General features: G+C 46.3%; 1 protein-coding gene across 1 annotated transcript in view; it reads right to left on the bottom strand.

Moving 5' to 3' along the window:
* ZMPSTE24 (zinc metallopeptidase STE24) overlaps window positions 1–19,120 on the bottom strand; it is a 31,264-nt gene extending 12,144 nt beyond the window's left edge. Inside the window, exons 1-4 of the mRNA XM_073572895.1 lie at window positions 18,851–19,120; window positions 4,841–4,987; window positions 2,638–2,724; window positions 1,502–1,618 (exon numbers count right to left, since the gene is read on the bottom strand). Coding sequence (XP_073428996.1) covers window positions 1,502–1,618; window positions 2,638–2,724; window positions 4,841–4,987; window positions 18,851–18,952 — 453 coding nt within the window. The 5' untranslated portion in view covers window positions 18,953–19,120. The remainder of the gene's footprint in view (window positions 1–1,501; window positions 1,619–2,637; window positions 2,725–4,840; window positions 4,988–18,850) is intronic.
* Window positions 19,121–21,383: the final 2,263 nt, after the last annotated feature.

Raw genomic sequence — 21,383 nt, 5'->3', positions numbered from 1 at the left:
TTAGTGACGCGCTTTTGGCGTGAGCATGTTAAATGCCGCTGGCTGCCAGAGATGGGCAGTGGCATTTAACATGTTAACAGCCACGGGTGGATTGCGATAGGTGCATTTAACAAGTTAACAGCCATGGCTGTTGGGGGCACATGACAGCTGATCAAAGAGAGGGATGCGATTCATTACGTACCTATACGTCATAGGTCATAAAAGAGGGTCAAAGACAAATTGTGGAAATTATTATTATTCCAATATCTATTGGCTAAAATCAGTTTTGTTGAGGCTGTGTGCACACGCTGCGGATTTTGCTGCGGTTCCGCAGCGGTTTTGGCCGCTGCGGACCCGCAGCAGTTTCTTCTGCGGTGTACAGTACCATGATTCCCTATGGGAATCAAAAACCGCAGTGCAGACGGTGCAGAATTTTCCGCGCGGATTATCTGCGGTTTTCAATCCGCAGAAAGAATTGACATGTCAATTCTTTCTGCGGATTCTCCTGCGGTTTGCCATCTCCTCCATTGAGGAGATGAAAAACCGCAGGGCAAAACCGCAGAGCAATCCGCAGGTAAAACCGCAGGTCTTTTGACCTGCGGTTTCACCTGCGGATTTTACAAAATCCGCGCGGATGAATCCGCACCTAATCCGCAGCGTGTGCACACAGCCTTATGGGAAATCTTCTTTCAGGATTCCACATGTTAGACTTTCTGCCAAAATGATATAAATGTCCTGGACATCCACTTTACAGAAACAGGAAAATTAACATCTCTGAATGAAAGGATTTTCAACTCAAATACACAGTTGGTCAAATTTAAAAACTTGAACAAAGTGGGCTAACCTTGGTATTTATTAAAAAAATGTCTACAATTGAGAAATATTTGATGAGAAGAGAAAAACTAACAATGAACCTCTTCATATGGAAAGATCTTAAGTTTTGCTTACACATTGAATGTGGAATGCTTAATATAAAACCATTTCAAACGCAGACTGGAAATGTGGGTTATGTAGTATTAGTAGCATGCGCTGTCTACCTGCGGGCCATCTGTAGCAAATATTGTGTGTGTGTTAAAACACCTAGGAATCACATGACCCAGAAAAGGACTGGAGTGGCACTGGAAGCCAGCCATCAGTAAGATTTAGAATGCACCTACATTATTACGGACACATTAAGAAGGATTATGTAATATTGCTGGGGGTACTACCATAAGGTAGCTGATACAAAAGGGTTAAAAAGAGTATAGATGCATTTCTCCCCCCTCACAAGAATCCCAATATTATGTGAAACATGCCAAGGATACTCGTTAGCATTACAAGTATATCTGAATGCATACTTAATCAAAATTGTGTTGTTTTCAGAATAAATTTGTGTAATAAGAATAAAAAAGATTCATCAATGGTGCAAACTTACACATCAGTATTCCATAGACAGAAAGCTCACAAATCAGCACCCTGATACAGAACATTAAGCTAACATGTCCCCGACAATGGATGAAGTATCTAAGAGAATAGATCTTACCTGCTGGTTGAAGCCATGTTTTTCTTCAATCACAAAAGTATTATATAAGCTCCATGGGAGGCCAGTCAGGGAGCTGAAAAGGGTGGCAAGGAGTAGGAACACCAAGGAATGAACTATCTAAAAAGAAGAGGATACAGATTAAAACTGCCATGCAGAACTTTCAATGTAAAGAGTAAAGCCCCCGTTACACATAGCGATATCGCTGTAACATCACCGATTTTGTGACATTATAGCGATATTGCTAGCGATATCGCTACATGTGATACTTACCTCCGACCGGCTCCCCCGCTGCTGGTCGCGCAAGAACGTCCTGGGCCATTTTTCGTCGGGCGCTTCCTGCTGGGCTTCCTGTGGCGCCAACGAGCGACGTGTGGAGGCGGGCGGAGGACGTCTGGATCGCCGCGTCTGACAGGTAAGTAGCGACCCCCGACCCCTGCAATGTCGCTGGTGAGATCTGCCTGTGTGGCAGCTCACTAGCGACCACTTAGCGATGCACCAGCGATCCATATCGTCGTCGGGATCGCTGGTGCATCGCTAAGTGTAACGGTACCCTAACTAGTATGTTTTTCTTTACTAAATCAATAGCACACATGGAAAGGAGAACCTCTGTAATAGATCTTATCTGAGAAATCTGCCGCTTTCTCCTCCTAGACTGATGATCATTCCCTAAATTTTCAATTCATATGTAAAGTCAGGATTCGGTGAAGATGAGATTTCTACATTACTGATATACGAGATGGGAGTTACTACTGAGGAGATTCCATGTAGACCGGCGAAGGCAAGAGCTCTGTCTCTAGTTCCTTTCTCTTCCAGCCTTCACTCTCTATAGAAACTCATCAGTAGCAATAGTCATCTCCTATGTCAGTAAAGTAAAAGATGAGTGTTGCTAATGATGAGATTCTATGGAGTGCGGGTGGAGGAGAAAGGAGCTAGAGGCAGAGCTCTTGCCTCCTCCTCCCATGTACTTTGAATATATTCAGCAGCGACCATCACCTTCTATTTCAGTAATGCACAAACCTGTCTTCATGTAGTAGCCCTAATAGAGTTTTAAAATCACTGCCAAGTGTTCAGTACTTTACACAATCTTAAAAATAAGAGAATGTTACACAATTTTCATTAAGAAATTGATCGCTCACCTCATATTCGGGACTGTAGCCTGCACGATCCAGAAGTTGCTCAGATACATTCCAGAGGAAAGGAATACCACCGAGAACAAGGATGAGCTGGGCACAGATGACAATTATTATTAAATAGAAGTCTAACAAACCAACTAAAAAGAAACATCTGCTTCTTACAAGAGTTTGTGTCAGAACACCCCCTTATGGGAAAAAACAAAACAAAACAGAAGTCTGCACTTTTATCTCACAAGGAACTATAGAGGGGTGAATATGAGATTCTTCCTTTGCTGTTTGTCCAGTGTGGTTGCTTAGTGGAAAAGCAGAATTGAATTGAATTCTGTAGCAGAATTGAACTTGCTCAGCAGTATCGGGATCTCTCTCACCAGTGAATGGAGAGAATGACAGGTGTGCAACCATATTTCCCATCAGGGGAATCTCTGTTCTGGAGATTTGGCTCCCAGATATGGTGCCCACATCTTTTATACAAAAGACTGACTGGCACTTCCAAGCTAGTGTGAACAGATGCATACCAGGAGCTGCCACCTCCATATACAATAAATAAAAAAGTTGCACTCTGTAGTGCTAAAGCATGTCCATATGAAATATGAATACTGCTTCTGGATACTAGGAAAGAAAAAAAAAAAAAAAAAAAAAAAGCCGCTTAGCATATAATTTGTCAAATTCAGGGATGCCCAACAGCCAACGACAAGGTGGTCTCAAATCTGCTGGGTCCTACCTACCCATAAAATGAGACTTTGAAGAGAGGTATTCAGATCTACCCAGAAATTCAGACTTCAGTCTTAGGCCAGGATCACACATGCGAGAAACACGGCCGAGTCTTGCATGTTAATACCCAGCACTGCCGCCGGCACTCGGGAGCGGAGCATACAGCTCCACGTATTGCTATGCGGCCACACGCTTCGATCTGAGTGCCGGCGGCAGTGCCGGATATTAACATGCAAGACTCGGCCATGTTTCTCGCATGTGTGATCCCGGCCTTAGAGAGGTATGCACACTAGACACATAGGACGACCCAGCAGATCTGAGACCACCTTGTTGTTGTTTGATGCGCATGCATGAATTGGACAAATTATGTGCTAAGCACTTCATCTGTTTCCTAGTATCCAGAAGCAGTATTGCTATTCATATTTCATATTGACATGCTTTAGCACTACAGAGTGCAACATTTGTTTATCACATCCCTTATACATTCATTGAATATACTGCAAATATGCAATATATGTCATGAGACAACCCCTCTAAAGTGCATCCCCAATTATAAACAACATTATTGTTATGCAGGAAAGTGAAAAAAAAAATATTACCTTTCCTAGTGTCATTGCAGTTTCTGTCCCAAGATATATTAGGGCATGCACATTGATGTCCTTTGCTCTGCCAGCAGCAGGGCAGAGAATAGTGCGCCTGCGCGGCCAGCGATGCTACTGCACAGGCGCAAGACTTCGTTCAGCCATGTGGATGATGCAGGACACGTCATCCACATTAAAACAGAGCCGGAGGACGGCTTTTACTAGGCAGAGAGGATGCCCATCAGACCGGATGAGTCTCATATAAATACAACGCTGCGCCAAATCAAATGGTATTTTTGAAATGTATGTTGGAGTCAGCAGAAAAAGGTGGTGGCTTTTGGTGGGATACTAAAAAAACTGGTGACAAGTTCCTTTTAAACTGTTCATGCCAGAATTCTTAGTTGTGCAAATTCTGCAACTTTTGGAATTTTTCACGCCAACTTTCACCAGCTCAACCAAAATAGATGGAGCTGGGATGAGCCTGAAGCCACACACTGTCCAATTCATGATTGTGGATTATCCTATGCCACAAAGTCAGAGTGTGGAGTAAGCCACTTGTCAGATGTGCCCGGCTCATCAAGAGGCATGAGAATTTTAAAGGAATCGGAAGCGTTTGACTCCACATCCCCTCAATCAAGACTGTCGTTCACAGCAATCTAGATGAAATGGAGCCAAAGTCTTGATCTGTCACCTAGACACCTGTGTATCCAGCAGGGAAGCCGGATCTGTAGAGATCACATTATATACTATGTGATGGCCCCTGATTTGGACACCATTGCCTATGAGACAAAGCACAGCACTGACTTTTTAAAGTCAGAATCTGCAACATAAATCCGTTAGGAAGATTTGCGCACTCTCCTGCACCATACATACAGACTGTGAACTGAACAGATGCAGCATTCTATAAAACTTACTGTGCCTTCTGCCTCAGAGTATAATCCAGACCAGAAACTGAATGTACTTTTATCAAGCTGATACAATCGAGACTTCTCAAAGGTTTCTGGATCCATAATATTACCAAGTTCTGCTGGTACATGTCTTGTGGCTTGATAAATCTTACGCTGTAATAAACAGAAATCAAAGATGTTACTACCGTGTTTCCCCGAAAGTAGGACCCCCTCGAAAGTAAGACAGGGTGGGGGTTACGGGGGGGTCCTTCAATGTAAGGCCTCCCCCGAATGTAAGGCAGGGTTGGGGGTAAATACTTTTGTACATTCATAGGTAAAGTGACATTCAAGTAACAGCAGCTATTGAAGCCCTAAATGTAATAGGAATGTGGGTCATACAAAGCAGGTAAATATTATATTTGGCTAGTTCTGGGCAAACAAAAGTCAGGCCTGAGAAAACCAAATATAGATATTGGCAAAGATCTGAAGCTTATATAAGTAAATTTCTGTTCACATCTTCATTGAAGGCCCCATCTTCAGCATCCATCAGGTAAGTAAATAAGTAAAATAAAAAGTGTCTTCTCTACCATCTAACAGAATCTTCTGTATGAAGCAGTTACTTCTGTAATTTGTATAATATATAGTTCCTTCCCTAGAAAGAATGAAACTCCAGCACTCAACTGTCTGCTCTTCAAGTAAAGCTCTTGTAAAAGGTAATCAAAACTATTGGTCTGAGGGGCACCGTGATCAGTAATGGAAACTACAGTACTTTACTCTGCTCTAGGAAGGGCAGAGAAGTGCAATGGGGGTCACTGTATGGAAGACATAAGAAAGGTCATCATCAACACAAAGGAAGAAATGAGGATTGTGATCATAAGAGAACATGAGCCTGGTCAAGACCAGAGACACCCATCAGACCGGACAGTCCAAGTTTAATAAAAGTTATTTTTATGCCTTACATAATATTGGGGACTATTATACAGCATTATAATATGCTGCAATAAGCACAAGGGTCTCCTGCAGACCCCTGTTGTCATGGCAACCCATCTACACCCCGTGTGTAATGTGAATGGGTTAAGCGACTGAATGTTGTGGCCAAAACCTCTCTTTCGTTGTGTATAAAATAGCTTAGGCGAACAAAAAAAGTTCCCACTCAACTTTTCGAAAATTGTGTCATGTAAATGTAGATTTGTTCACTCATTCAAGATTTGAATGGTAAAAGGAAGGAGTGGAAATTCAAGTCCTAAAAAAGATTGTGTACCAAGGTAATAGATACCTGATCACATGACGATGACGTCACCACAGGTCCTTTTAGCTCACACAGCAGCAGCTCCATCTTCACCGCAGGAGCGATGTCAAGTAAGTAGAAAGTTTAATTTTATTATTGAAAGGGGCAAAATGTTTCCCTGGCGGACGCGAGACACGACGGGGCAGAATGCGATAGTGAGAAACAGGCGGGGGCAGAATGCGAGACACCAGGGGGCAGAATGCGATAGTGAGACACAGGTGGGGGCAGAAGGCGAGACGCGGGGGCAGAAGGCGACAGTGAGACACAGGAGGGGGCAGAATGCGAGACATGGGGGCAGAATGTGACAGTAAGACACAGGAGGGGGCAGAATATGACAGTGAGAAAGGAGGGGCAGAATGCAAGACGCGGGGGCAGAATGCGACAGTGAGACACAGGAGGGGGCAGAATGCGAGACATGGGGCAGAATGTGACAGTAAGACACAGGAGGGGGCAGAATATGACAGTGAGACAAAGGAGGGGCAGAATGCGAGACGTGGGGGCAGAATGTGACAGTGAGACACAGGAGGGGCAGAATGGGAGACATGGGGCAGAATGTGACAGTAAAACACAGGAGGGGGCAGAATGCGAGACGTGGGGGCAGAATGTGACAGTGAGACACAGGAGGGGGCAGAATGTGACAGTAAGACACAGGAGGGGCAGAATGTGACTGAGACAAAGGAGGGGGCAGAATGTGAGACATGGGGGCAGAATGTGACAGTGAGACACAGGAGGAGGCAGAATGTGACAGTGAGACACAGGAGGGGGCAGAATGTGACAGTGAGACAAAGGAGGGGGCAGAATGCGAGACATGGGGTCAGAATGGACATGGGGGCATAATGTGACAGTAAGATACAGGAGGGGGAAGAATGTGACAGTAAGACACAGGAGGAGGCAGAATGTGACAGTGAGACACAGGAGGGGGCAGAATGTGACAGTGAGACACAGGAGGAGGCAGAATGTGACAGTGAGACACAGGAGGAGGCAGAATGTGACAGTAAGACACAGGAGGCGGCAGAATGTGACCGTGAGACACAGGAGGGGGCAGAATGTATACGATGTAGACAGATGGGGCAGGATCTGGAGATCATGTGGGGGCAGAATGGATACTCACGAGGGCAGGATGAGAGAAAATATGGCTGGAGCCAGGATGGGGGATATTACCACAGGAGCTAATTAAGGGATATTATTACTGCAGTGATGTATTTAATTTTTTTGAGGATACTGTTTTAAATGGGGGGAGGTTCTGTTACTGTGCAGAGTGACACTATGTCACCTTTTTTTCTTCATCTGGTATAGTGTAGAAGTTGGGAAAAAATTAAGTAATGTGTTCTGCAAGTGGAGCTCTAGATAACTGTTATTTCCTGCAGAGACGAGCCCTGACTTGAAGACGTGATGGCGATCTGTGCTGGATGAAAGATGAAAAGCAAAGATGAAGGACTTTACCTAGACACGTCACTGGTGAGTCAGTGTGTTACCTGTACAATGACACTATACACTATATACAGAGTGCCTTTGTACAATGTCACCAGTGATCACTGTATTACCTGCACACTGGCACTATATACAGAGGTCCTGTACATAATGTCACCGGTGATCACTGTATTACCTGTACACTGACACTATATACAGAGCTCCTGTGTATATAATGTCACTGGTGATCACTGTATTACCTGTACACAGACACTACATACTAAGTACAGCTCTCCTGTGTATAATGGCACTTATGGTGATAGTAATATGTTTTTTTTATTAATGATCAGTATTGTAGTATCCAGTCACCATGTGTTGGTAATATGTGGTCTGGTCGTGGTGCGGTGGTATTTGTCCCTTGTATGTGCTATTATTCTGTCACTGGAGGTAATATGTGGTCTGGTCATGGTGTGGCTGTATTTGCTCCTTGTATGTCGTATTATTGGTCACCATGTGGTGGTAATATGGTGTCTGGGCATGGTCTGGTGGTATTTGTCCCTTTGGATGTGATATTATTGGTCATTTTAAAAATTGAAAAATAAAAAATATACCTAAATTGTATTGGATATTTTAGCAAATGTTTAATAGGTTAGAGTAGAGCAGGGCCCGGCCAAAAGTGTCTGCCTTGTCGTGGTGGCAGATTTAAAAAATCTTTTGGCCATAACAAGAGCTGCTGGCTATGTGTGTGATCTGGAGATGGGAACTGTTAATGTGTGATTGGTGAGAAGTGGAGTTTTTCCAAGAGAGAGTGGTGGGGCTGTGGACAGTTCGAGGGGTGGAGGGCGGGGCTGGATTTGGAGCCTGGGCGGAGTCTCAAGGGGGGCCCCGAAAATTTTGCCAGTATGGGGCCCCGAAATTCCTAGTGGCAGCCCTGCTTATGGGATTTGAATGTTGAACACTAATACACTTCAGATCAGAGCACAGTGCACGATCTACCATATGGTCACATTGGTCAAACATTACCGTATTTTTCGCTTTACAAGACGCACCTGGTTATAAGACGCAACCCCAAATTTGGTGAAGAAAGAGAAAAAAAATGTTTTTTTTATGTTAAATGGAGGTGTGTCTTATAATGCCAGTGTCCGTCTTACAAATCATATATATGTTCCTCATCCTGGTATCTATATAACCCACATCCTGACACATGGCCCCCTTGTGCTGACACATAGCCCCCCCATCCTATCCTGGATATGGCCCCCCGGTCACTATATGCCCCCCTGCTGGCACTCACATGGCCCCCCTCTCTCTCTATATGCCTACCTGCTGGTATGCACACGGCCCCCTGTCCCTATATTCCCCCTGCTGGCACACACTGTCCCCCCCATCCCTATATTCCCCCCTGCTGGCATTCACACATCCCCCCGTCCCTATGTTCCCCTCTGCTGGCACACATTGTCCCCCCGGTCCTATAATCCCCCCTGCTGGCACACATTGTCCGCCCCTCCATATATTCCCCCCTGCTGGCACATATTGTCCCCCCCTCCATATATTCCCCCCTGCTGGCACACATTATCCCCCCCCCCTCCATATATTCCCCCCTGCTGGCACACATTGTCCCTCCCATCCCTATATTCCCCCCTGCTGGCACACATTGTGCCCCCCATCCCTATAATTCCCCCTGCTGTCACACATGGCCCCCATCCCTATATTTCCCCCCTGCTGGCAAGCACATGCTAAAATAATAAACAGTTAACTCACCTACTGATGATCGCTCCTGCTCCCAGCTCCCCCGTGGCTTAACTGTGTCTGTGCTGAGTCTGCTATCATCCTCCTCCTGCAGGGCGCACGCAGCTGCTGCTCATTCAGGCAGCTCATTGTAGCTACAGGACCTTCCATGATGTGACCAATAGGATCTGCTCAGCTGCGGTCATGTGACTCGCAGTGCACACTGGGAGTCATGTGACCGCAGGTCCTATAGTCACATCATGCAAAGTCCTGAAGCGATGAGCTGCCTGAATGAGCTGCCGCTCGCCCTGCAGGAGGAGGATGACAGCAGACTGGACACAGGAGCGATCATCAGTAAGTGTCTATAGTGACGGGGGGAGAGTGCAGGCACATGTAATATGCACCGCTCCCCTGCCTACCAACTTGGCGCTGTTTCAGTACCAAGGTGATGGACAGCGGGTGCAGTGAATATTACATGAGCCTAATGAGCGGGAGCACAGGACCTCCCGCTGTCTCTGCAGCCCCCATCCAGTCCACCCCAGCCCCCTGACTCCATGCCAGAGCCGCCCCCCCCCCTCTATAGCACAGCAGCACACAGATTTGCTTTATAAGACGCACCCCCCACTTTCCCCCCCAAATTTGGGGGAACAAAAGTGCGTCTTATAAAGCGTAAAATACGGTAATTCATGCCAGCCAGCACTTTGTAATCGGTGGTGGGGGAGGGAGACAGATGAATAACACCCCCACCCATCTTGATTATGAAGAGGCCAAAATGCTCGTATAAAAAGTCACTTAAAAAAGGACCTGTCACCAGGTGATAGTGGGAAGTCTGGCCTCCAATTTAATTCCTGTAGGGTTTTTTTTTTTTTTTTTTTCTTTTAAATCTGCCATAAGATTTCAGATATGAGCTTTTTTATTTAGTGACAATTTTTATTGTTTACCAAGTGCAGTAATAATGCAAAGCAAACTAAAGCCACAGCTCCTTGTAAAGGCCATAAAATTTTGCACTAAATTAAATTGTCCATATCGGTGACCCTATTATTGAATTAAGGGGGAAAAAAAATGGAATATTCAGGGGAGCAGTGGAAATAAAAGAGCAAACACCAGCCTCTTCTAACCTGTGATAAGTCCTCTATACATCCTTAAAGAAATCATAAACGGCACTCCAGTGTAGATAGATGAGTTACCAGAGTAGGGTTCCAATCCATACGAGTAGTTGTAGTAAAACTTGGCACTCAAGAGGCTATGTCACAAAATATGGTGAATTTATTTATAATTAAAAGGGAACCTGTCACCTCGTTTTTCCACAATAAGCTGCAGCAACTGCCTTTCGGTACTTATCTACAGCATTCAACAATGCTGTAGATAAGCCCCCGATCTAACCTGAAAGATAAGAAAATAGAATTAGCCTTACTGGTAATTCGGTTTCTTGGAACCTTCCGCGACAGTCATCTTGGAGGATGTCTCCCTGCCCTAATGGGGGACAGGAAACAAACACAAAGAGGTTAAATAACCCTCCCCTTCCTGCCATCTCCAGTGTTTTTTCTGGACATACTAGCATGAATAGTTACCGCCAAAGTGCAGGAATCATCCAATAAAGACATTTAGATAGGGAGGAAAATTAGCACTGTCGTGGAAGGTTCCTAGAAACCGAATTACCGGTAAGGCCTCTTTCACACATCAGTTTTTCGCCATCAGGCGCGATCCGACTTTTTTTTGTAAAACCGGATCCAGCGAAATGCAATGCCGGATCCAGTTTTTCCCCATTGACTTGCATTAGCGCCGGATGGCATTGCGTTTCATCCGTTTTTTGCCGGATCCGGCTACTTGTCTCACTCCGGCGTCTGGAAAAAACGGCTACTGTAACGTTTTTTGTCTCCGGCGAAAAAGCCGGAAGCGCCGGATTCGGCGCTTCCAGCTTTTTGCCACAATGAAAGTCTATGGGCGCCGGATCCAGAAAAAGACGGATCCAGCCACCGGATCCGTTTTTTTATGTCTGCGCATGCTCAGATCCAATTGGCCAGCCCCCAGGAAACAGATATAACCTGCTAGACGGATCCGGCAGAAAAACGGATCCGTTTCTACAGTTCTCCAAAATTTATGCCGGATCCGTTTTTTCTAAAAATAGCCGGATCCTGCCTGACGGCAAAAAACTGATGTGTGAAAGTAGCCTAAGTCTAATTCTATTTTCTCCAGGCATCTTCCACGACAGTCACCTTGGAGTCATACCAACACTAATTTTTTTTTTTAGAGAGGGATCACGGCTTGCAGAACTCGTCTGCCGAATGTTAGATCCCTGTCAAAATTTAATCTATAGTGTCTGGTGAAAGTGTGAACCGAAGATCAGGTGACGGCTCTGCATATCTGCTCTGATGACACGTTCCCTCTCGCTGCCTATGATGTAGCGACTGATCGAGTGGAGCGAGCCTTTAGAGACTCGGGAGGAGAGAGATCTTTCGATGAACATGCCAAGCAGATGGCCTGTTTGATCCAGTTCGCAATTGTGCTTTTTGCCGCTTTCTTTCCTTTATTCTGTCCTGAATATTGGATAAAAAGGTTCTGGTCAACTCTCCAATCCTTGGTTAGCTCAAGGTAACAGAACCACTCTGCAGACATCCAAAGTGTGGAATCTTTCTTCCTTCGCATTAGAAGGATTTGGGCAAAATGAGGGCAACACGATATCCTGACCCCTATGAAAGTCTGAGACAACTTTGGGCATAAAGGAGGGGTCCAAACGCAGCACTATGCTATCCGAGTTAAGAGATAGGTTCTTGTACAGATAGGAGAATTGCAGGCCCTACGCGCTTAGCTGTGGTGATTGCTACGAGAAAGACTGTCTTAAGTGTCAAGATTTTCAGTGAAATTGAAGGTAAGGGTACAAATGGGACCTGTGTTACACTATTGAGAACTAAATTAAGCTCCCAAGGGGGAACCCGACTAGGAAGAGCAGGTCGTATTCTGCTTGCAGCGGTCATAAATCGTTTGATCTAACAGTGTCTAGCCAGGTCCTGGTCAAAGAAGGAACTAAGAGCAGAAACCTGTACCCTCAATGTGCTTGGGGTAAGACCCAGCTCTAAACCCTTTTGGAGGAAATCTAGAATCTGAGCAATGTTGGGATGGAAGGGATCAGGGACGCTAGGAAGACACCAGGAAGAGAACTTTTTCCATACTTTGCCATATATGGCATTGGTTACTGGTTTCCTGCTTTTTTGGAGAGTCCGAATTACCCTATCCGAGAGACCTCTGGCTTTCAGGATGTTGGCTTCAGTAACCAAGCTGCAAGGTTCAGCTTGTTGAGGTTTGGGTATAGTAGGGGACCCTGATGAAAGATCGTTTTTTGGGGTAGGAGTAAGGGACCTTCCTGGGCCATATCCATCAGAGCGCTGTACCAGCTTTGCCCTGGCCACATTGTAGCAATTAGGATTGTCGTGACCTGGTCCAACCGGATCTTCTGTAGCGTCCTTGCCAGCATAGGGATTGGCAGGAAGGCGTAAGCCAGGTTGAAAACCCATGGATGGGCGAAAGCGTCTATCCCCCGGGCTCCGTACGTGGGACTGAGGGAGAAATATGTTCTTGTTTTTGCATTTTGAGAATTCGCAAATAAATCGACCTCTGGGTCCCCTATCTCGAGGTCAGGGAATGAAGACTGCTTGGTTCAGACACCATTCTCCCGGATGGACATCCTTCCTGCTGAGGAAGTCCGCCTGGATGTTGTCTGATCCTTTTAGGTGTACCGCTGAGATGGACAATAGGTGTTTCTCCGCCCAGAGAAATATTCTTGCCGCAATTAATTTTAAGCTGGCATACTTCATGCCCCTTGACGTCGGAGGTAGGCTACCTTAGTTACATTGTCGGAGTAGATCCGAACATGATGGTTTTGGATGAGGGATGAAGCGGCTTTCAGAGCTTCTTCCACAGCCTTCAACTCTCTCAGATTGGAAGATCTGGATCTTATGTCCTGGGACCATTGTCCTTGGAAGTATGATTCCTCCACCACCTCTCAGGCTGGCATCGGTACAAAGTACTTTCAGGGGGAGCTGATCCCAGCTCACCCCCCCCGCCTCAGGTTTCAGCCACCATGAGAGGGCCGACTTCACGTGTCCTGGAAGCGGAATTCTTCTGGACAGAATGTTCCGATACTTCCTTGAGTTTAAAAGGACATATGATTGAAGGATTTGCATATGTGCCTGAGCCCAGGACACTGCCTGAATACATGACATCAGGGACCCCAGAATGGACATTGAGTCTCTTAAGGTCAGTGACCTTTGTTGTCTGAATCTGGAGATTCTCTGGCGAAGGTCGCGCTGACAATCCTCGGGAAGGAAGGATGTCCTGTTATGAATGAGTCACCGTAGGAGGCAAAAACTGAAATACTAGCTAAATCCAGAAAACCAGAGAAGTTGGCAGCTATCGGATTGCAGACCCCTGAACCTATCAACAACAACTAGCAGTAGCCGTGGGGGGTTCCTACGGTGCCCTAGACCCCTCGACCACAGCCGGAGAACTACATAGCCTAAAGACAGAAAGGGAAATCTAAACTGCCCCAGAGCAGACCCCAAAGCAATAGGCAGCCCCCAACATATGACGGTGAAGCAAGATGAAAAAACACTCACACAGATAGAAAGATAGGCTGAGCAAATGATGGGGCCCAAGCTAACTAGATAGGACTGGATAGAAAAGCTGCTGTCTGTAATCCGCCCAAACCCTATCAAAATAAGAGCCAACAGCTGATAGGGAAAAAAGCCCTGAAGACGCTAGGCTTCAAAAAGACTATATCAGTACTCAGGTATTTTCTGAAGACAGAGCAAAAAGGAATTCAGCTCACCCCAGCAGGGAATGGCAGAAATCAAGGAAAACAATGCAAAACAAAACCAAACCACAAATGCAAAGAGTAGAGCAGAAAACTTAGCTTTTGAGGAGGAGGAATCAGACAGGTCTCCTAGAATCCCTCAGAGAGATCACCAGCAAGGCAGAAGGGCGTCAGCTGCCTTATATCCAGTCAGTAATTCCCGTCACCCAGTCATCATCCTGCCCAGGTGCTTGGTAATCAGCCTCACTACCTTCCTTCACCAGAAGAGGGAGTTCATCAGACCTCAATGATGAAGGGGAAAATGAACTCACAACAATGTCCTCTTTTCCAAGTCTAAGAGAATCACCAGGAACTTCTTCCTTGGGGGAAGGGTGGAGGTCTGACTTCTGAAGATTCAGGATCCAGCATAGGGATTCGAGGATCTCCAAAGTTTTTGACACGTCCTGGTTCAGTCGAGATATTGATGGAGCAATGATGAGCAGGTCGTCTAAATATGGAAAAATACATATTCCTTGAAGATGGATGAAAATGACTGCATCCCTCATGACCTTTGTGAACACCCTTGGTACCGAGGACATGCTGAACAGGAGCATTGAACTGGAGATGGCTGATCTCCCGGTCGTGGGAGACTGCGAACCTGAGGAACTTCCTGTGATCCAGATGTATCGGTACATGATAGTAAGCGTCCCTCAAGTCTATCGTAGCCATCACCCAGCCCTGTCCAATGAGAGGGATTGCCGATTTGACCGACTCCATCTTGAACCTCCAGTATTTGATAAATTGATTCAGGGGTTTCAAATTTACGATAAGCCCTCCGGAAAATACAGGGCTTTTTACGAGGAATAGGCGGGAATAATGACCTCTGCCTATCTCTTGCTGGGGTACATGAGACTACGTCTGCTCGTAAGAGATCTTGTAATTGAAGAAGGAATTTTGGAGATCTGGAGACTGTGACGGGGTGATTCTCAGACACTGGGGGGGGGGGGGGGGGAGACGTTCGAATTCCAACTTCAGCCCGAACTGTATGGTGTGGAGAATCCACTGGTTTGTGGACATGGACTGCCATCGGGCGGGGAAACGCGTGAGTCGACCCTCAACGGAAAGTCACTGTTTGTCCGGAGCCTGTTGTTGTTGCGGGACGAGGATGTTCTTGCCTCTACCACCCTTTGGGTAGCTCCACCATCCAGTCTTACCCTTTCCCCTGAACTCCTTCTGGGAGGACTGCTCACGTGGGGGCCGAAAAAAACGCCTCCTAGTAATTTTCTGTTCGGGAAGAGATTTCTTCTTAGCCAAAGCTTTTTCGAGGATATCATCCAAGACTGGCCCGAATACATGGTGTCCTTGAAAGGGGATGGCACCGAGCTTCATTTTAGAGGTGATGTCACCTCCCCACGACTTCAGCCAAAGCATTCTTCTAGCTGAATTAGAGAGGACTAAGGATCTTGCTGCCACCCGCATCGTCTCTCCCGAGGCATCGGCTAAAAAGCCTGTTGCCTTTTGGAGAAAGGGGAACGGAGTCTAGGATCTCTTCCCTGGAGGTCTCCTGAGAGAGGTGTTCTTCTAATGTGCGAAGCCAGAGATAAGGCACTGGCGAAGCATGTAGAGGCTACGTTTTCTTGGTCACTTTAGAGACCTGGACATCTATCTTAGGGATCTTCCAAATAGAATTGTCACCTTCGAGGGGAAAACGATTCTTTAACTCAGAGGGTACGCCAAGTCCCTTCTCAGGAGAGGACCACTGCTGGAATAAAAGATTTTGGACATTTCTATGAATCGGAAACCCTTTCCTACCTCTGGGTTTCAGCCCCCCAAACATCTCATCCTGAACTGAGAACCTCACCTCCTCCTCCTCAACCCCCATGGTGTTTCTCACCATGGAAACCAGCTCTTCCATATCCTCAGAAGAGAAGTAGTATTTTTTCCTATCGGGTTTAGGGGTGGATGTGGAGCCCTCATTCTCCCAAATCTCCTCAGACCCTGAGGTACGAATTTCACCCGAGTCTGAGTTGGTTTCCGTAGGTGCCATTTTCCTCTTTTTAGAGAAGGGGGGGGGGAAATGCAGCAGCGGGGTCTGGGAAAGGGCTGCCATGGAGGTCTGCACCTCCTGCTTAATGAGCGTTTTGATACTGTCCAGGAGGGAGGGCTGCTCGGTACGCAATATGTCATGTGTACAAGGTTGGCACAGCTTCTTTTTATAGTCAGAGGGAAGCCTGGACCCACAAACACCACACTTGAGGCTGGGTTTATTCTTTGGGGCAGAGACCTTTTCTCCCCCCCCAAAAAAAAAAAGAAAAAAAAAAAGAAGGTATACTAAATGACCCATGCCACCAAGGCCTGGACTGTAAGGGACAGGCCCTGCTACTCACGGTAGGAGGGGGAACACTGGGCTGCGCAGACGTAGCTGTCGAAGGTTTGTCAACATCCATAGTCAGCTCACTAGTCACACAGACAGACACACTGCGCCTTACCTGGAGCTCCTGACCCGGATATAAAAGAGTCCTCCAGCGTTCTGTGCTCCTCCTCCCTCTTGGTCCGCAGGGTGGAACCTATGGAACGACCCTGGCCACGATTCAAGTGCCGGAGCCCTTTGATCCCCCTGGGCGCCCGACGGCACGTGCATATTCCAGTGTGGAACGCAGAGGACGCGAACCGGAAGTGCGCCGCGACTTCACCTGCGGTGCGCGCGGACTCCGGCACTCGGCAGCATGTGAGGAGGATGCCGGGGAGCTACGGGAGGACCTCGGCCGCATATCACTGCCCTGCTTTACCCCCGAAGAGGCGCGGGAGGGGGTCCCAAGTCACATGTCCCATGGAGACGGGAGCAGCCACATGGAGGAGAGGCGAACCCCCCGACCTCAGCTGCCTGGCGTAGTAAGGTTTCTAGGAGCCCCGCTCGTCGGCCGCGGCAGCACCGGTAGCGAAATCTTCATGCCCCCACTGGAGGACAGGAAAAACACTGGAGATAGCAGGAAGAGGAGGGTTATTTAACCTCTTTGTGTTTTCTGTCCCCCATTAGGGCAGGGAGACATCCTCCAAGGTGATTGTCGTGGAAGGTGACTGGAGAAAAATAAGTTTTATTATACTCACCTGGGGGCGGTCCGGTCCGATGGGCGTCGCAGGTCCGGCGCCTACCGTCTTCATGCGATGTCGTCATCTTCCTTGCTTCATGTCATGGCTCCTGTGCAGGCGCACTGATCTGCCCTGTTGAGGGCAGAGCCAAGTACTAAGTAGCACTGGTATATCCACTCCTCTTAAAAGTACATCAATTGGATAGGAATAAAGCATAACTTTTATTTCAAAATTTATAAAATCTACAAAAGTGCAAGGTGCTCAAATAGACAACATACGAGAAAAACTGGTATACAGAACCTCAATCAACAATTCCTTGATTGAAAGTGTCCTTCAATCATATATCCAAACGGACACTATATATATGGCCTTAGGCAGAATAGCTGCCTCAAATCATTGGGTATAGTAGAGGGGCATAGCCCAAAAAAAAAAAAAAAAAAATAGAACACCCTAATAGTAGCTATTGCAAATTGCCCACCAGGCCATCAGTCAGTGATATCCAACGAGAATGAGTGTCTAATGAACAAACAAAATGCCAACTAATTCAGGCTCATATCCGGCATATCCAAATATACTCATCTCATGGTATTTTTTCGGGATATAGGGTATAATCATATCCCATTTAAACAAACCTCTGATAGCCCACTGACATAAATTATATATAGTGTCCGTTTGGATATATGATTGAAGGACGCTTTCAATCAAGGAATTGTTGATTGAGGTTGTATACCAGTTTTTCTTGTTGTATGTTGTCTATTTGAGTACCTTGCACTTTTGTAGATTTTATAAATTTTGAAATAAAAGTTATATTTTATTCCTATCCAGAGCCAAGTACTGCAGTGCGCAGGCGTCAGGAAAGGTCAGAGAGGTCTGGCGCAGTTATAGGCTCTGCCCTCAACAGGGCAGATCAGTACGCCTGCACAGGATCCGCAACACAAAGCGACAAGGATGACGTCATCGCATGAAGATGGGAGGCGCCGGACCAGGACTTCCGGGTGATTATAATAAAACTTGTTTTTCTTATCTTTCAGGTTAGATCGGGGGCTTATCTACAGCATTATAGAATTCTGTAGATAAGCCCCTGATGGCGGTGACTGCATCTTATAGCTGAAAAACAAGGTGACAGGTTCCCTTTAATCAGTCCATGTGGATAAGAGAAGGATAGGACTGAGTAATAGATGCTCACTAGGGCCAGTGAGAAGGACAGAACTGAGGCGAGAACAAGGTGCAGGTATGTCTGAGCTTGGGGTACGGTGCCAGAGCCACTGGCAGGAGACCCACTTCCCACATAGGATTTAAAAAATGGTGTGGTTTTATTCTCTGGGTCAATGAGAGACACAGGTTTCTCCCTTTTATTCATCCTGAATTTACACCCCGAGCCCTGGCACTGATGAGCAGGCTCGGAGCACCAGGTCTTTATGTATACAGTGCAGACATTTCTGGCACTAGTTACCTCTGCAGGGGGCATGTATGGGGGTCTCTCCCCAGGTACCACTGAGTGTCTGCCACCTAGTAAGAGGCGAGTGACCCTCTGCTGGCTACACCGGGTCACAAATAATGAGGGGTGCAACCTGACAGCAGACCCCCAGGGCTACAGCAAGGTGACTCCTGGACCTTCATAATGGACGGGACTGACCAGCACCCTCGTGAGATGGTTAACGCAGCGCCAACACAAGCACCCTTTCATCCCCGTAACAGGGCCTTACAGAGTGACAAAGCACACAGCGTCACTCACCTGCCTCCTGGCCAGATAAGCCTCCCATACGTACACGACCCAGGAGAATAGCAGCACCGAGTAGAAGATCTGCCGCTCCACGGGCATATCGGCCAGCACCATGGTCACGGCAACCGGAAAGTGAGCAGACACCGGTCCGCAAGTGAAACCGAATCTGCTGAGCCCTGATTGGCTGCCAGCTGGAGCTGCTCGTACAGAAAGGTCTCTTCAGCCCCAGCTCGTTGAATGCTCATTGGCCGACCTCTCAGCGTGCCCGAGGCCAGGATTGGTGCAGCTCACTTCCGGTTATTTAGCGCGCGCGCGCGCCTCCGGTGACGTCACGACCTGAATGTGGCGTCCTGACGAGAAGGCGTGTCAGTGTCAGATGCGGCTCTTCATGGGAGGGCGCCTCTCAGCATGGCCGCCGGACCTTCCAGACAGCGGGGCTGGGGGAGGAGTACATTGAATAGCTTGTTTTCCTCCTGAAACCTTTGATGAACATTGTGGTGCTGCATACGAAGAGCTCATGCTCCTTACTGACCAGGCGCCATTTTTCAGAGTTACCAGTGTCCCTTTCTGTGGTAATAATAACACCAGGACGCTGTGACTCTGACTCTGTTTCTTGTGACACAGTGTACTTTATGTTAGTGATAAATTAAAGGGAACCTGTCACCAGAAATAACACTACTACCCTGCTAATACGCGGTTAACCTGCAGGGTAACCGCGTTATGCCGGCCTGCACGTACACGAATGCTTCGGGGAGAAAATGAACTTTATTCCCCTGGCAGTGTTTGGGTGTCAGTCACCGCTCAGTCCAGAAAGCTGTAACTGCGCTCCAGCATTAGGCCCAGGGGTGCGGATACAGCCGCCATTCTCAGAGCGGTGACTGACGCCCGAACACTGACAGGCGAATAAAGTCCACAAGGTTCTCTTGGTCCTTACACAGGTCTTCATATGCAGATAGCTGTGAGCTGGGAAGCATTGCTCTAACTTTTGACATTTTGTCGCTGTAGCATGAACACTGTAAAATGTTTGATTTAATTGCATGATAATTGTGTCCAAGCTGGAGTTCAAGATGTTAACCTGGAAGTGCTTCTCAGCATCTTCACACAGTTCATCATACTGTTTGTGACGCTGATTTTTCCTCCCTTGTAGTCGTTTCTAGATTCTCGAAGAACTGCAATTGCATTTTGAAGTAATAGTGTTGCTTTTTTTTCTAGATTTGTGTCTTTAGCTTGCAGACACTTTGAAATTGGGCAACATCTAGAATCCTGAACGGCATGATAATTGTTATCACACACTGAAAGGTGCTGATGTTTTTCTTTAACTCCTTAATGACAGCCAAATTTTACAATTCTGGCCACTGTCCCTTTATGAGGTTATTACTCTGGAAAGCTTCAACCTATCCCGCTGATTCTGAGATTGTTTTTTCGTGACATATTGTACTTCATCATAGTGGTTACATTTCTTCGATATGACTTGCGATTATTTGTGAAAAAACGGATATTTGCCAAAAATCTTCACAATTTTCAAACGTTTAAGTCTTATGCTCTTAAAGCAGAGTTATGTAACACAAAATTAATAAGTAATGTTTCCCACATATATACTTTACATCAGTACAATTTTGCAAACATTATTTTTTTTGTTAAGAAGTTAGAAGGGTTAAAAGTTGACCAGCGGTTTCTCACTTTTCCAGCAAAATTTACAAAACCATTTTTTTAGGGACCACATCACATTTGAAGTCACTTTGAGGGGTCTATATGACAGAAAAATACTCCAAAGTAACACTATTCTACAAACTGCACCCCTCAAGGTGCTCAAAACCACATTCAAGAAGTTTATTAACCCTTCAATTGCTTCACAGAAACTGAAGTAATGTGAAAGGAAATAATGTACTTTTAATAAAAAAAGTTTGGGTCTAAAGTATTTTTTTTAATTTTCACACGGGTAACAGTAGAAAATGGACCCTAAAATTTGTTGTGCAATTTCTCCTGAATATGCCAATACCTTATTTGTGTCAGAAATCTACTGTTTGGGTGCATGGCAGAGCGTAGAAGGGAAGGAGTGCCATTTGACTTTTTAATGTAAAATTTGCTGGATTAATTAGTCGATGCCATGTTGCGTTTGGAGAGCCCCTGATGTTCCTAAGGCGTGGAAAACCCCCACAAGTGACCCCATTTTGGAAACTACACCCCTCAGGGATTTTATCCATGGATATAGTGAGCATTTTGAACCCACAGGTACTCAAATTTGATAACATTAGGTCGTCATATTGAGTATATATATTAGGGTTGAGTGCAAGTGCTCGCTACTCCAGTTAGGGCATGCACAGGGCCGTATTTAGAGTTTATGCTGCCCAAGGCACTTTTAGTGCTGCATCCCCCATTGGTGAGTATGACTAAGGCCTGTTTCACACTTCCGTTTTTGCCAACGGATCCGTTTTTAAAAAAACGGATCCGTTTTTTTGACGGATCCGCGGTAACCGTAATGGAAGTCTATGGGACAAAAAAACGGATCCTGCAAAAAATGGCGGATCCGTTTTTTTACGGAAAA

This window comes from Dendrobates tinctorius, unplaced genomic scaffold (genome assembly GCF_039654945.1).
Source record: "Dendrobates tinctorius isolate UK_male_01 unplaced genomic scaffold, ASM3965494v1 ptg000007l, whole genome shotgun sequence".
Taxonomy (NCBI): domain Eukaryota; kingdom Metazoa; phylum Chordata; class Amphibia; order Anura; family Dendrobatidae; genus Dendrobates; species Dendrobates tinctorius.
The sequence above is the reverse complement of the archived record's forward strand: the minus strand, read 5'-3'. Positions and strand labels throughout refer to the sequence as shown.